The following is a 13,728-nucleotide window of genomic DNA, read 5'->3' as shown; positions in this document are numbered from 1 at the left end:
ACCGTAGACCAATACTGGTCAAGAAGGTTTTAGAAGAGCATGTTTTACTACATGGCTCGTTGGTCTAGGGGTATGATTCTCGCTTAGGGTGCGAGAGGTCCCGGGTTCAAATCCCGGACGAGCCCTGTTTTTGTCCAATTTTTTACACGCATAACGTAACGTTCAGTACAGAGGCTCGTATCTCAAAGGGGTGAACAATAGCCCAGCCTGTGGCGTGAGGACTGGACAAGGACGATAGAATCGAATAAAATATAATGGACAAGAATCAGCATCCCGAAAGCCTCGGTAAATCGCATTTTTCTCGATTTTTCTCATGGTTACATGGTAGAATACCGTGTTCATGTCCGCAAATTATTAACAACCGTGAATGCCGTGTTTGTATTTTTGCTCTCTGCGCTCGTTGGGTAAAACTATAGAGGGCTCGTCCGGGATTTGAACCCGGGACCTCTCGCACCCGAAGCGAGAATCATACCCCTAGACCAACGAGCCGAGGCGATATTGAATGGCTTCGCTCTTTTTATAAATACTTGCTATAACATATGGTTTTGCTTTTCTATTCACGCTGTTTTTGTTGTCTACACAAATGTAGTGTGCGCCTGTTAACTGTAGTAAAAGCAGCGTGTAGTAACGTGTTTTTGTGGATTGTGTATGGTTATGCTACTGGGGGGTGAGGCGTCAACACTTCTCACGAAGTAGCTCATGTAGATGGAGTTGTAAGAGAACAATAAAGACACGCAGAGCAATTCAATTAACTTCTTTTTATATATCATACATAAGACTGTCTTAATATAATACAAAGGGCATTGTCATAAACACAGCAAAGTCTTGACTAGATCTTACAATCTGTGGATACATGGACTTATCCTTTCCCCCATGCTGTTCAATTCTATAGTGCATGTTGCATGTACAAAAAAAGTGAAAAAATGTGGAACCAAAAATGAAAAGGATAAATCCAAATTAAATAAGAGGATTTCAACTTCTGTTGGGTGTTCAGATATGTCAACAAGTATACGTGTTTGTGTATAACCCACAAACTGAACAGGCTTATGAAAGATGGAACCTTTTTTTCAACCATGTGCTTCTCATATAACCAAAAAGTAAGGTTTGTGATGTACATGCACTTACAATATACCCTGTGAAAATTATTAAGGTTTGAAGATCTAGCTTTCCCTGTTTGATTCAAACCCTACCTCATAGTGTTGTCCTGATGTAGTCAAGTACCTTTGCCAAAAGGCAAGGTTTTGCCACTAAGAAAACAGGAGTTCCTGCCCACTGAATGGTCACCAAATTGACAAACATAATCAACATACCAGCAGGAGCAAGGTAGTGAGTTCTATACTTCCTTTATTAAAAAAATATAAATATATACATAAATTCTATTTCAACTATTAAAAAGGGGCTGCATTTCATGACAACTGCTCTAAATAAGAGGTCAATCAGCATGATCTGAAATAGGCGCACACTTACGAGTCACTGCAGTCAATTTTTTTTCTTTTTCAGTCTTTATTTTTGGAATGTTTAGTACCAGTATGAGTGCCAGTAATAAAACCACTGGCAATTTCTAAATGTCTCAAATTCTGCGGGGTATGAAAAATGATTGCAAATTTGCAATTAACCTTGACATCCAGATAAAACCCCAATCTCAATATAGGTAGCTTTACATTTGTGTTTGTGGAAATACCAAGCATGATTTCTTATGATGGTTTCTCCTTTAAAAATGACAACAGCATCACCTGTGGCCTGCCCTTAATTTAAAAGGTGGCTGTGGGCAGGTTTTTCTGTCTAATTTCAAGGCTGGTAAAATGAGCAACAGAAGAAAGAAAGCACTTCAAACTCCCTGATATAAAAAAAAAATCTGGTTATTGACTGTAATGTTTTGAGGACATGCATGTCTGCCTAGGCAAAGCACGTGATTGTGGGCTGATGGACACCCTTTCCCTTTGAATAGGACAATAATCATGGGGATCTGCCCTACCAAATCAGAACAATACCTTTCAACACAAACCGATTTGCCACAATTATCCTTACCCTGCCAAGACAATGACAGTCTTGCTTCATGGCAGAAACTAGCCAAGTTGACCAAATGATGTATGAAAGGCAGCAAAACCCTTTGAAATAGTATGATGGGGCAAAAGAAAAACGACGACACAGAAATAGAACGCATTAGTCTCCTTTTTTTTTTTTTTTTAAACCATCAGCTTCTATCTTGCTACTCCGGAGCCTGCAGAGTAACTACCAAATTCTCTAACATACCAAAGTTTTAAAAGACTCCCAAAATAATCTACCAATTAATATGGAAACAGTTTTGGTAAAACGTTGCAAACAAATCTGGCCAGAATACACAATAGCCAACGGTCTCAACAACGGTCTCCAGTTTTGCTAAAGTAAAATATTGCAGCTGTTTGTATTGACGTTAAAATAAGATCTTGATAAACTTTGCGTCAAAGTGGTGAACTGCTACATTATTGGTTACAGACACCTATATGCTATAAAACAACTGCTTTGGTATAAAAACATATCCAAAGGGAAAATAAATTCTTGTAAAATTCACAGCATAATTTGAGGAGAAAAAAGGCAGTCACTTAACTCATTTTTTTCTTCAGTTTCCATGTTTTGGATGGAGAGACTTGTGCAGGTGGTTCTGATGAGGAACTACATGCAAAAGGGAAAAATAACAAAACATAAAAGGGTAGACTCTGGAATAGATAGTTCTTTCCACTGCAAAATCCTTAACCAGTGAATAAGATTTTCAAGGAAGTAATGTTTAGGAGGTTGTTGTGTACAATAAGACCCTGTTATGTGGGGCCCTGCTGAAGAAGTAATCTTTGTCGAGAAAGGCCTCAAATTACCATTCTTATTTACCTTTTCTAAGTTGTTTTAATTTCCTTAAAGAATTAAGGGCTGTCTAGAGAGAAAAATAGAGAAAAGCCATCTTAATTCAAATGATAATGTCCAGCTCCATCCCATTCCAAGTCCATGAGTCATAAGGCCAAAGGGTTATCTAGAACCAGCCACTGACTGCCTTCCTTTCACTGGGCTGGATCCTTTCGTCTCCCGTGCCCATCGCTGCTCTCGTCTGTGCCGGGCCCAGTTGCAGCTTGCAGGACAACGGGGCCTCTAGGCCTGAGGGGTGGTGCTTCCCTCTCCTTTGACCCGGTTGGTGTAAGTATCCACCTGCGGGGTCTCCTCTCCACCCGGCCAGCACACGCTATAGGGACTCCACTGCCATGTGCTCCCCTTTAACAGAGTTACACAATACCGACCAACAACAAGAAATATCACCGCAAACACTTCCCCTCATTGTCAAGCTACAGGATTTACAAGCAGCTTTTATGTGAAATTTCACTTTAAAAGGGCAAAATAATTAAGAACCAGTGGAACAGTAATGTCAGGCAGTCCACGTTTTGAACTGAAAGAGGACGCCAAGCATTTCATCACCAACAGCTACCTGCAAAACAGCTTCAAACTTCGCTCTGAAATGCTCCTTAGAAGATTTTGCCACATAATACCATATGGTGATTACTTGGTGGTTACATGAAACTGGTGAAATGGTAAGATGGATGTCTCAATCTCACTATGGTTATTCCGCAGTATTATTTTGTGCCTAATGATTGCAAAACAAAAACTGATGAAAATTACATATATACTTTTTAACAAAGGTTTTTCTCTGTAGTAGCGGTTCAGTGATATCTCCCTTCTGACGTGAGCAGCTTTTGTTCTCAACACACCTTGTAGTAAAAAACACCACCTTAAAAATGACGCACAGGGGGAACACACAGCCAAATGTCAGTGCAGTCACGAGCTGGCCATAGAACTCTGCTGCACACACACTCCAGTCATTGGAGACTCCTCCCGGTCCATGCCCTGCCTCATGCCCAGGTGGCCTTCCGCTAGGTAGTGGGCAGGCCCTGTGTTCGTGCCCATGGAGAATGCAGGGTGCGCTGCCATGCCAGTCTCCTGCCGTGGGTTCGAGAAGGCACCTAGCCCCATGCTCAGCCCACCATTCTGACCAAAGTCAAGGGCTCCGGCAGGCAAATGGCGGAGCTGGTAGGCCTGGTTGCCATGGTTCCCAGTGGAAGAGGACGATGTAGAGGAAGAGGAGGCAGAGGAAGACAGGGAGGTCATGGACAGATGGCCATGAACCACCTCCATGGAGTCCTGTGTCGAGGAGCTGTGTGTCGGGGAGGTGTAGTGGCGTGGGCGTGGCCGTGTAGCCATCATCTGCCCATGGTGGTGATGAGTGTGTGAGTGGGGATGCAGGGCCTTAGGGTGCTGAGGGGGAACATGGAAGGTGGTCTCCTGGACTGGGTGTGTCTCTCCAGTGACGGACTCTGGTCCAACGCCACCTCCCCACACCAGCGGGGGTGGGTAAGGCTGTCTTGCCTGTCAATGTCAAGCAAATAGCAAGAGTCAGTTGCAGAATACAGATGCATTAATTTTTATTACAGTTTTAAGGTAGTACTGCTTAAAGTTGTGATACGTTACGATGTTACGTTGTAAGACATTTCATTTTAGTACAATTAATAAAATCATAGTTTAAAAGTTCACATAATTCTCAGAAGGATGACTATTTTTTGTCAACGTTACTTTCCAGAATCTTTTTAGTTTAAGATTTTTTTTTGTTAATCTTGTTTTATATTAGAATCAGACTATCAAAAAAGTAAAATAATAAACATGAAAAAATTTAAATATGCATGTTTTTACTGTGCTGTACTGTACTGTGTGTACTTATGTAGTAATGTGCAGTATTGTGTTTATTAGTTAAATTCATAATATTCTTTAAGTTTTGTTCTGAAAAGATTTTAAGCAAACAGTTTAAAATAATATAACAGGGGAAGCCACTGTGCACACACTGAATGAGAAAAAATGTGCTAAGATCACAATACCTCTACTCAGTATCAGATCACATTTCAGAACCTTCCAGGTAACTTACTGACCTGTGGGCAGAGGCTGTCACCATCGATGGCAGGCATGGCCGTGCCGAAGTGTCCTCCACTGTGCAAGTGGTGATGGGTAGGGTCTGATCTTGCTCTGCCACTGGTACTTGTCCCAGATGATCCTCCTAAGGGTTAAACAAAGTGTCACAAGTACAGCCTCAACAACATCATATAACATATGTCAAATGTTACAGTAGGATTAGCTAATGTATATTAAAACATACAACACGTTAGAATTGTCAAAAAGTTTCACAAATAAATGTATTTTAATAGTTTTAATGTTGTTCCCTGTGAATAACTTGGTAATTCCACAGAGTCAACAGCCTTTACTGTACGGATAATTGTAGTGATGTGATATCATACATCCCTCATATTGTCTTAGAACACAACAACTGACAGATCAATGTGTTTCACTGCTTTCAATAAAAGACAGTGAATAGCTGCCCATCACTTTAAGGCAGGAGTTACCTGAACTAGAGGAGGTGCTGGAGGTGGTTCCTGAAGACTGGGACTGCTCTAATGCGGGGCTTGTAGACACGCTGCTGCTTGTATTGGTCCCCTCATCCGCAGTCTTCTTGAAGAAGCTGTGCTGCAGGGCATAGTAGGGCTGGATGCGGCTCTTAGGATCATAGTCCAACATCCGGAGGATCAGGTCCTTGAACTTCAAGTAGTCAGCAACAGCGTGGCCAGACTCCCCCGCCCGGCGGCCACCAGGACCCCCTGTCTCCACACCCAGGATGGAGTGGAGCTTCCGCGAGGCTGGAGGCTTATACTGTTCAAGGCAGAGTACACAAAGATTAGGAACACATCTGCATTTGATCAAACACTCTACCATGGTTTTAACAATGACTTCAAAGCACAAATTTTGGTCAGAGGCTCAGTTCAGAAAACAACTGAGCTCACCCTTTTGCCATCTTTGGTCTTCTTAACACTCCATGTACCATCTGAAAGCTTCTCAAAGAACTTCCTGGCTTTTGGGGCTAGGTCCATTATGTGATTAGGTGGGATACCAAGAACCTCGACTATTTTGTTCATCTGGTCCACCTGTGGAAAATGTGTTAAATCAAGTTACTTCCTCCTGTTGGCAGAAATAAGTATCAGGCAAAACTACTACAATTCACGTGTTATATCTGCAACTTAAAAGACAGTTTTCACTTAATACATTTTTTACCCAGTATGTAAAGTTAAATATCCTCAAATGTTGTCCTCAGATGGCTCAACTATCAAAACATTTATGCTCAGGTAAGCGACTACAATCGCATAGGACAACAATTACACTTATTTTAACTCCACTTCCCTATCTTTGAGGTCTACGTGACGTTATTTGTAAGACATGAGGTGAAAAACCATTGCTATCTGCAATTCTCAGATTCAAAGCTCAACACAGAACAAACTGGAGTAGTGTTTCAGTTCCTTATACCTCATTGGCTCCACTGAAGAGAGGTTCTCCAGTGTGCATCTCTACCAAGATGCAACCCAAGGACCACATGTCGATGGCCAGGTCATAGGGCATTCCCAGCAGCACCTCTGGGGAACGGTAGAAGCGACTCTGGATATATTGGTATATCTACAAAAAGAAAGCAAGGACACTCAGTTTCACCATTTGCTTGCAAACTCTGAATAACCTGTTAATTAAACCATAAGTTAAGAAGCAACAACTACCACGCACTTCTCAGCGACATTCTTGCATACATCTATTTTATTGCTGATAAGGAAAACTGCAGCTAGATACCCTTTGTCCCAGTTGGCATGAGCTGCCAAAGTCCACTATTTTGATGGCACTCCTCTTGGGGTTGCAGAGGAGAATGTTCTCAGGCTTCAGGTCACAGTGGATGATGCTGAGCTCAGGCGTGGCCAGGAAGAGCAGCGCCGTGCATAGCTGCTGGGCAAACTTCCGGGTGAGGTTGAGTGAGACGCCACGGAAGTTGGTATTTCGGAGCAGGTCATACAGGTTATATGAAAGCATCTCAAACACGAGGCAGAGGTGGTTCCGAAACATGAAGTGACGTTTTAGGTGAACTGCAGAAAAGCAAATTGTACCCATATTAGGCAAATACAGGAAAAACCTTGACATTTCTTTAATATATTTCGTCAAATCAAATTTCAAGAGTGGATTACCAATGTAGTATTTCATCTCGGTATCATGTTTGTTCATGAGCTCTAGGAGGCGCACTTCAATCTGGGCTTGATTGAGGAAAGCTTTCTTGTTCTTGATGATCTTAATGGCAACCCATTCCTGCTCTGCACGGTCATATGCTTTCACAACCTAAAGATACCAACAAGAACAAATTTGAATGTTTCCCAAAGATAGATTTAAGCGGTTTGACTATATAAATATCACTACTTCAAATGTTAACTGCATATGAAAAATCTTCTGTGTGAAGCATTAAATATCTCAAAGTTATTACTACAGAGAAAAATGTTTCTCCAAATTCAAGAAAATGTCCTCTGTCACATGTACTCAAAGTGTATGTTTGTGTGTGATTTATAATTAAGCACCTGTCCAAACGATCCCTTTCCTATCAAGGAATCAATCTCATAGCGGTCCATCCACTTCTCCCCATTTTTGACGATGTAGTCATAGTTATCATCGTCATAGCCATCATTAAAGACCTTCCTCTCTTTTTTGTGACTGGAGTCTTCACCCTGACCCTGTTGGTGCCGTCGCTTCTTTTTTGCATAATACACCTGTAAATTCACAAAATAATACATGTGATCAAATTTGAAGATAATTTTTATTAGTCTTAAATTTTCAACGTTTTACAGTTAAATTTAAGTTTTATCCTTGCAATATAAAAAACAGATGATATAGATAGATGTACAAAACTAACCTCATTGATGTGTTTGTATGTTTTGATAAGGTCAATGGAGAGCTTCCTCAGGGGAGCTGAAGTTGGGTCACGAAAGCACTGGGGCATGTGCCTCTGAGTATCAAAAGGGAGAATCAAAACATTTCATAAACAAAACAATATGCACAGTACTTTTTTTTGAGTCACAGGCCTTTGTTAAATCTTATAGGCCATTAATTAAATTTACTACAATAGATGCTGCACATAAATGAATATTAAATGTCTAGACTGAAAGAAACATTTGATAACGAGCTATTCTGCCTTGTGACAGCAGCAAAAACAGGGAAGTCGACTTTCAAATTACATTAAGTATTGCAATTCTTCTTACAGTTCACATTAAGAAAGAAAGAAAGAAAGAAACTAAAAGAAATCCAAGGGCTGGGGTAGGGTAAGGTTAGTGTACCTGATTGGCAGTGAGCTGTGGTGTCTGGTCGCTGTACGGTAAAACCGTAACAGATTGGTCAGTGCTTGGCTGGTGGCGGTCACTGTACTGCTGGTGCGTATGGGGCATTGGAGCAGCCATCTGAAGACCAGCAGTGTGTAAAGAAAAAGAGGGCGCAAGCCGGACGGACGAAGGTTTGCATGCTGAAGTCTCTCCTCCTGGAAGAAATCAGCACTACTATGAGCTGTGTATTAACTTAATTCAACATTATGTGACTAAACAGACTTGGAAGGAAAAAGGGTAATAATCCTGACCTAAAACAGCTGTATTTTCTCTTTCACATAAGAGATTTTTTGGTCCCAAAATCAACAGAAATGTGCTGCTTATTGCACAGATGTAATATAAGTAGGCATTATTTGCTCCTTAATCTACCCAGTGAGAATTTCCTGAACACAAAATGTCTTAGTTCATCTCTTGAAAAGAAAAATATATGCAAAATGTAGATTATGCATTTGTAATATTTACATGTATGTTGAAATGATCAAGCTCACTCTTTAAAAACAGGCAAAAATTAAAAGAGGATATTGAGAACAAAAACAGGGATTAATTCATTGTTAAGAGAAATGCCAGGTTAATACATTGTGTCATTTGTTAAATCTGTTAAGTTATAAAAATGCATCAAAGGATAACCACAAAATAAAATATAGCAGTAACATATCAACCTTTGTGAAGAAAAAGGAGCAAAACAGCAGGTTTAACAGTGAAAAGGGGTGAAAATAAAGCATCTCCACACTGTACAGTGAATCATCCTTCATTTTAAGCCAGAAGGAATCAAAAAATTATTAAATAGCATGTTCAGCTATCAGCATCTCTCACCAGACAACACAATTCACCAGTGCTACACAGTAACCACTATTCAGAATCCCAGCAACAGCACCTAATTAGCATAGCCTATCACCACAGAGATACAGCGTGATTTGGCAAGCCCATCAATGCACAGACCAATCACAACGCAGTATGCAAATAGCCTACTTTTGTTGCCAGGGCAGAGCTGCTCCCATTTTCCAATGAGAAAACAAGAAATAAACAAGAAATAAAATTGAACTTTGGCACACTTAGACGCTGCTTTCAACACAAGAGCCTGACAGCAAAATAGCTGCACAGCCCAAAACCTGCACTCCATCTGAGAGCGTTAGAAAGCTGACCCAGCTTTGCAAAAGGAAAAAATACACATCCACTGACAGAAATAAGAGAAACTGTAAGATGATAGAGCACAGGCAAAGGCTGTTTTTAAGAAACTAAATGTTTCATTATATAACATACATATACAGACATACATTAAATACATATATATATATATATATATATATATATATATATATATATATATATATATATATATATTTATTCACTCACTACTTCTTTAATATATTTACTATATAAATCTATTTCTTTATAAAACCTCATGTTACAATATAGTTGCATAGACTCAACTATAAAGTAAAACTAATTTTGCTAAATAAGATAAGCCTAAGTTCAAGAATTTATTTTAACCTTTTTTAATGCACATATTAAATTTAAAGCACTAAAATGATGAGACTGATTTGTCATGATGACTAGAGTGCCTATTTTTCTGCTTGTTCTGCTTAGACGTGAAAACAATTATGTCAAACCAATTTGAATCACTTTTAGCTCTGTCATCAAAAAGTTAAACTGAATTAATGGAAATATTAAATACTGTATGACTAATATTAACAATAATGAAATATTGTTTGACTTTTTCCCCACTGGAGATGCCCTAAAATTTGTAAGTTTGGATGCCAAATTCAAAACAGCAAAATAACTGAATGCAAAGAAGATTTAGGTGCACCGCTTCCCACCAAAGGGTTAAGGCTTAATATATAGCAGCTAACCTGGATGCATCGTCTCCTGTTAAATTTCATATCATCCTGGGAGGAGAGTCCAGCAGCAAACCACAACCCACTACAAAGAATAAAAACAGATCATTATCATTGTGCATCTTTGGTGGGATTTAACGTCATAGTAGTTAAACTTTTGTTGAGAGGAAGGGACAGAGGACCCCTAAAGAACAGAGGACACCCCAAAACTTTAAAAAGTGTACTTGGGGTGAATGTATGAACTCTTGGGGAATTTAAAAATAAAGCTGCAATTCAAAAAGGTAAGCTGCTTGTGGATCAACAGTTAAAAAGTAGTTAATGCCAAGAAATGAAATTATAAAAACACAAAAGATCTGAAGCTCTCGTGAAACTGTTATAAGATATATAGTTTACTGAGAAAGGCACAGGCTGGCTACATAACATTTCACAAAACAAATCAGGATTAATATCGTTGTGGACCTAATGGCACTGGATCTCCTCTCAGTATTTCTATAATCTTTTTTTTTTTTTTTTTTTTTTAATTACATTGAATTTGAAGACCTGAAATATACTTTTCTGAAAATAGGTAGCCCAACTGGCCTATATGAAATTATTGTACAAGATTATGCAAATTGACAAAGAACTAAAAAAGTTTGGTTAGAGCCCATATTACTAATACAATACATGGCATCAGACTAACATGACTATAGGGCGAATTTGACATTTTAAACACCACTAACCCTACTGGGTAAATTCGAGCTGTATTTGACCACAAAGCCATTTTGCAAGCGCACTTGTAGCTCTTTAGTCTGCCCTAAACGTTTGATTATTCTTCATTTTCAGTACTGACATATGAACAGTTCCTTTCCTGGCTCTACTCATCACGGCATCAACGGGCCTATTTAGGTGTAAATATAACGACAGCTAGCTTGCTATTAGTAGCCGTATCATATCATAGGTGATGGCTAAAGACCTCTGTAACAAGCCTGTGTGTCATCTTCTCACGCCCAAATGATTAGATCCATCCCAAAGCTGGATCAAATGTAACCCATCCAAAACAATTAAAAGCCTAACGTTCGTGTATAAAGACGGAGCCCGAGTATCTCTGTACTTACAGATGATGGGGTAGATCTCGTCATGGTTGGAATTTAGAAAGCATATTCAATGTTAATTTGCGTCCTCTCTTGCTACATATCGTTTGCGTAAGACTTCAATTCCTCCTATAAATGACAATCGTATTCGGGCTCTCGTTACCGTTAGCAGTCTAACGTTAACTAGCTAACGTCGTTAACGTTACCCTGAAAACTGCGGGACAAGCAAGCATATCTCTCTCCAATCCAACGTTAACGTTAGCTAGTGACGCTGTGTTCAGCCAGCGGGTTGTGGGGCCCATTCAGCTGGTTCGTCAACAAGTCAACGTTAACCATTAGCCAGGTTAGCCGAATTAGCTACCAGGCGTTAGCCAGGTTAGCTAGGTGAGCTTCCGCAGTGTATAAGTCTAAAATCCAAACTACACCTCTGATATTAATACAATTAGATATTGCACTGACAGTGACTCAAACGGGTCTGTTAGCTAACACGGCAACACTTGCTTCAATCGTACAATGACAGTGTCTAATATTGCAGAGTTAACATTAGCTGTAACGTTAACACCGTGCCAGCATGACTCTCCATCAAAGCCCACACAATCCGTTGCACCCTCTAGTTCACGGCCAGCTGGAAAGCTGTTCCCGTCTAACATTAAAATTAGTCCGTTGACCTACTGACTGAAAGCAAATGTTAATGCTGGCTTCAACGGAGTCGGCACCGCCACAAAATGTTAGCTAGCCGCCATACCATAAGCTACCATTCTCAACTTCACTGTCGCGTCCATCATTGTTAACCATTCACGTTAGATATAATATACATCTGCGGGAGTGTTAACGTAAAACATTAAGCTAACAAACGGTAGTGTCAAAGATAACAGTTTACAGTTGCTTACCTCTGATGGCACGATCTTCATTTAAAGTCCAATAACCTGTATGATGAGGAAACTTATCCAGCTTGAGCTTCTCCCCTCCCTGCACGGTTAGCGAGTAATGTTAACGTTAAATCCAAACCCCCGTCCTCTGACCGGCAAACTCTAAAATAATTCGCCAGCCAGATTCAGTACGCTTTTCATATCCCAACCTCTGATGAACGACATCGGTGATCGAAGCAACTTTGACAAACGTTACTATCAGCTGATGACTAGCACCATGCTAACATTAACTAGCACGCATAACTTACTAGCTAACCTTAGCGAACTGGCTAGCTAGTTGACAAAATGAACGCAGCTAACATTAGCTACCTGCCCTGGCTAGCTGTAGCTTCTTAGGTTAGCCTCAAGCTAACAATTCTAGCTGCCGCTAAATAAACGTTATGCCAAATTCTAATTTTACGTTGTCTTTGCAAATTCAGCGTCGGCCACTTCGATAAATACGACAATACAGTTAAATCCAGAGCATTTCAGACATGAAACAGAAACCGTGTCCTCTGATAATTTTGGTTAGGAATTTTGTGTCAATTTTCACAAAATGGCGCGCGGTCCAAACCTGCGCAGTGAACCGGCCCGGTGGACCAGAGACACGGACAACTGAGTTAGTGCGGCGCCGCCTAATTATTTCAACTATGTTAAAACGTCGGCCTCTTGATCTTCTTAATCCGATCCACTAGACGCATTTCGATATCCAAAAACGTCAAATATATATCCACTGACAGCATTATTCCGGCGGGAAGGGAGAACATTTGAAAAGACTGAGCTGGGAAAAAAACCCTCCTGACAAAATGGCGATGCTCTAGCTTGTTGCCATGGCAACTGTCAATCAAAAAATAAAGTGCCCGGATGTACCAATGACGAATAAAATCTAACTGGCCAGAGCTACAGGACAACGCACAGCTCCAGCGGTGTCCCTGTCTCCTGTCGGTCTTTTTAACCCTGTTTGGCCGTGTTGCTACCAGCCGACGGGGATGTATATCATCATACTGTTTATTTTTTACAATTTGAAACTAGTGAGGTGGTCTGAGTGTTTCCCTTCTTTCTGTGTGGGTCAGCGGCGGAACCAGTAGTCAGTGTATTATTATTTAAATCACTACAATATTGTAAGGACAAGCGCACTTTCCTCAAATCTTAACAACTGTTTATAGTGCAAGAGAATGTGTTAAATTAGCTACTTCTTCCCATTGTCATGAATCATTAACTCCACTTTATCCTAAAATTTTAATTCTAAACTCTCCTTAGTATCATCAAACTTGGCTTGTTATATTCCCAGCACTCACTACTTCAGGTATCCATTCATATTATACTAGACCCAACAAAATGTTCATCATCTTTGTTTACTTTAAGAATCATCACAAGCATAGATAATTTGTCATTAACTAGGAATAACTGTGAAATACACATTTGCACATATAAGAGAGGTCTCTTTCCTTCTCTGCATGAGCTACTTTTGAATCATATTGGCCTATCTCTGGATGTAGGTAAAAGTGCAATAATTGTATTCATATTATTTATATTATATATGAAACGTAATTTATTCAAGTAAAATTTGAGATATCATAACTTAAAATTGCTTGAAAACTGAATTTTTTACTTAGGACAGGTATATATGTATTAGCAACAAAGTATAGGCTACTTTAAGTATCAAAAGTAAAAGTATACTAAG

The 13,728-nt window shown here is 39.8% G+C and overlaps 1 protein-coding gene and 2 non-coding genes across 7 annotated transcripts; 1 reads left to right on the top strand and 2 right to left on the bottom strand.

The window, feature by feature from the left end:
- The first annotated feature begins 53 nt into the window (after positions 1–53).
- On the top strand, positions 54–125 carry trnap-agg (transfer RNA proline (anticodon AGG)). The gene has a single exon. It is a non-coding gene; the product is annotated as a tRNA-Pro (tRNA).
- Positions 126–417: 292 nt separating this feature from the next.
- trnap-cgg (transfer RNA proline (anticodon CGG)) lies at positions 418–489 on the bottom strand. Its single transcript has one exon. It is a non-coding gene; the product is annotated as a tRNA-Pro (tRNA).
- A 254-nt stretch (positions 490–743) lies between these two features.
- On the bottom strand, positions 744–12,885 carry dyrk1ab (dual-specificity tyrosine-(Y)-phosphorylation regulated kinase 1A, b). Of its 5 annotated transcripts, XM_071495651.1 has the most exons (13): positions 12,619–12,885; positions 12,027–12,105; positions 10,082–10,151; positions 8,190–8,386; positions 7,769–7,861; positions 7,437–7,625; positions 7,056–7,203; positions 6,670–6,956; positions 6,358–6,504; positions 5,841–5,981; positions 5,406–5,709; positions 4,938–5,062; positions 744–4,383 (listed from the first exon to the last, which is right to left on the bottom strand). In XM_071495651.1, the coding sequence occupies exons 3-13, from the start codon at positions 10,089–10,091 to the stop codon at positions 3,796–3,798; spliced, it is 2,229 nt and encodes a 742-aa protein (XP_071351752.1). In that variant the 5' UTR covers positions 10,092–10,151; positions 12,027–12,105; positions 12,619–12,885; the 3' UTR covers positions 744–3,795. The 5 variants fall into 5 exon arrangements, with proteins under 5 accessions (XP_071351752.1, XP_071351751.1, XP_071351756.1 ...); XM_071495650.1 differs by having other exon boundaries at positions 12,027–12,885; XM_071495655.1 differs by lacking the exon at positions 10,082–10,151 and having other exon boundaries at positions 12,619–12,637.
- Positions 12,886–13,728: the final 843 nt, after the last annotated feature.

This window comes from Trachinotus anak, unplaced genomic scaffold, assembly GCF_046630095.1.
Source record: "Trachinotus anak isolate AG129_WGS33_773 ecotype Australia unplaced genomic scaffold, CSIRO_AGI_Tana_v1 ptg000014l, whole genome shotgun sequence".
Lineage (NCBI taxonomy): Eukaryota > Metazoa > Chordata > Actinopteri > Carangiformes > Carangidae > Trachinotus > Trachinotus anak.
This window is presented reverse-complemented; position numbering and strand designations above follow the sequence as displayed.

Excerpts from the sequence above, each read along its gene's own strand:
- dyrk1ab (XM_071495650.1), bottom strand. Across the intron at positions 5,063-5,405 it reads CAGCACCTCCTCTAGTTCAG|GAGGATCATCTGGGACAAGT; the intron begins GTAACTCCTGCC and ends TTTAACCCTTAG. Across the intron at positions 4,384-4,937 it reads GTGACAGCCTCTGCCCACAG|GCAAGACAGCCTTACCCACC; the intron begins GTCAGTAAGTTA and ends TGACATTGACAG.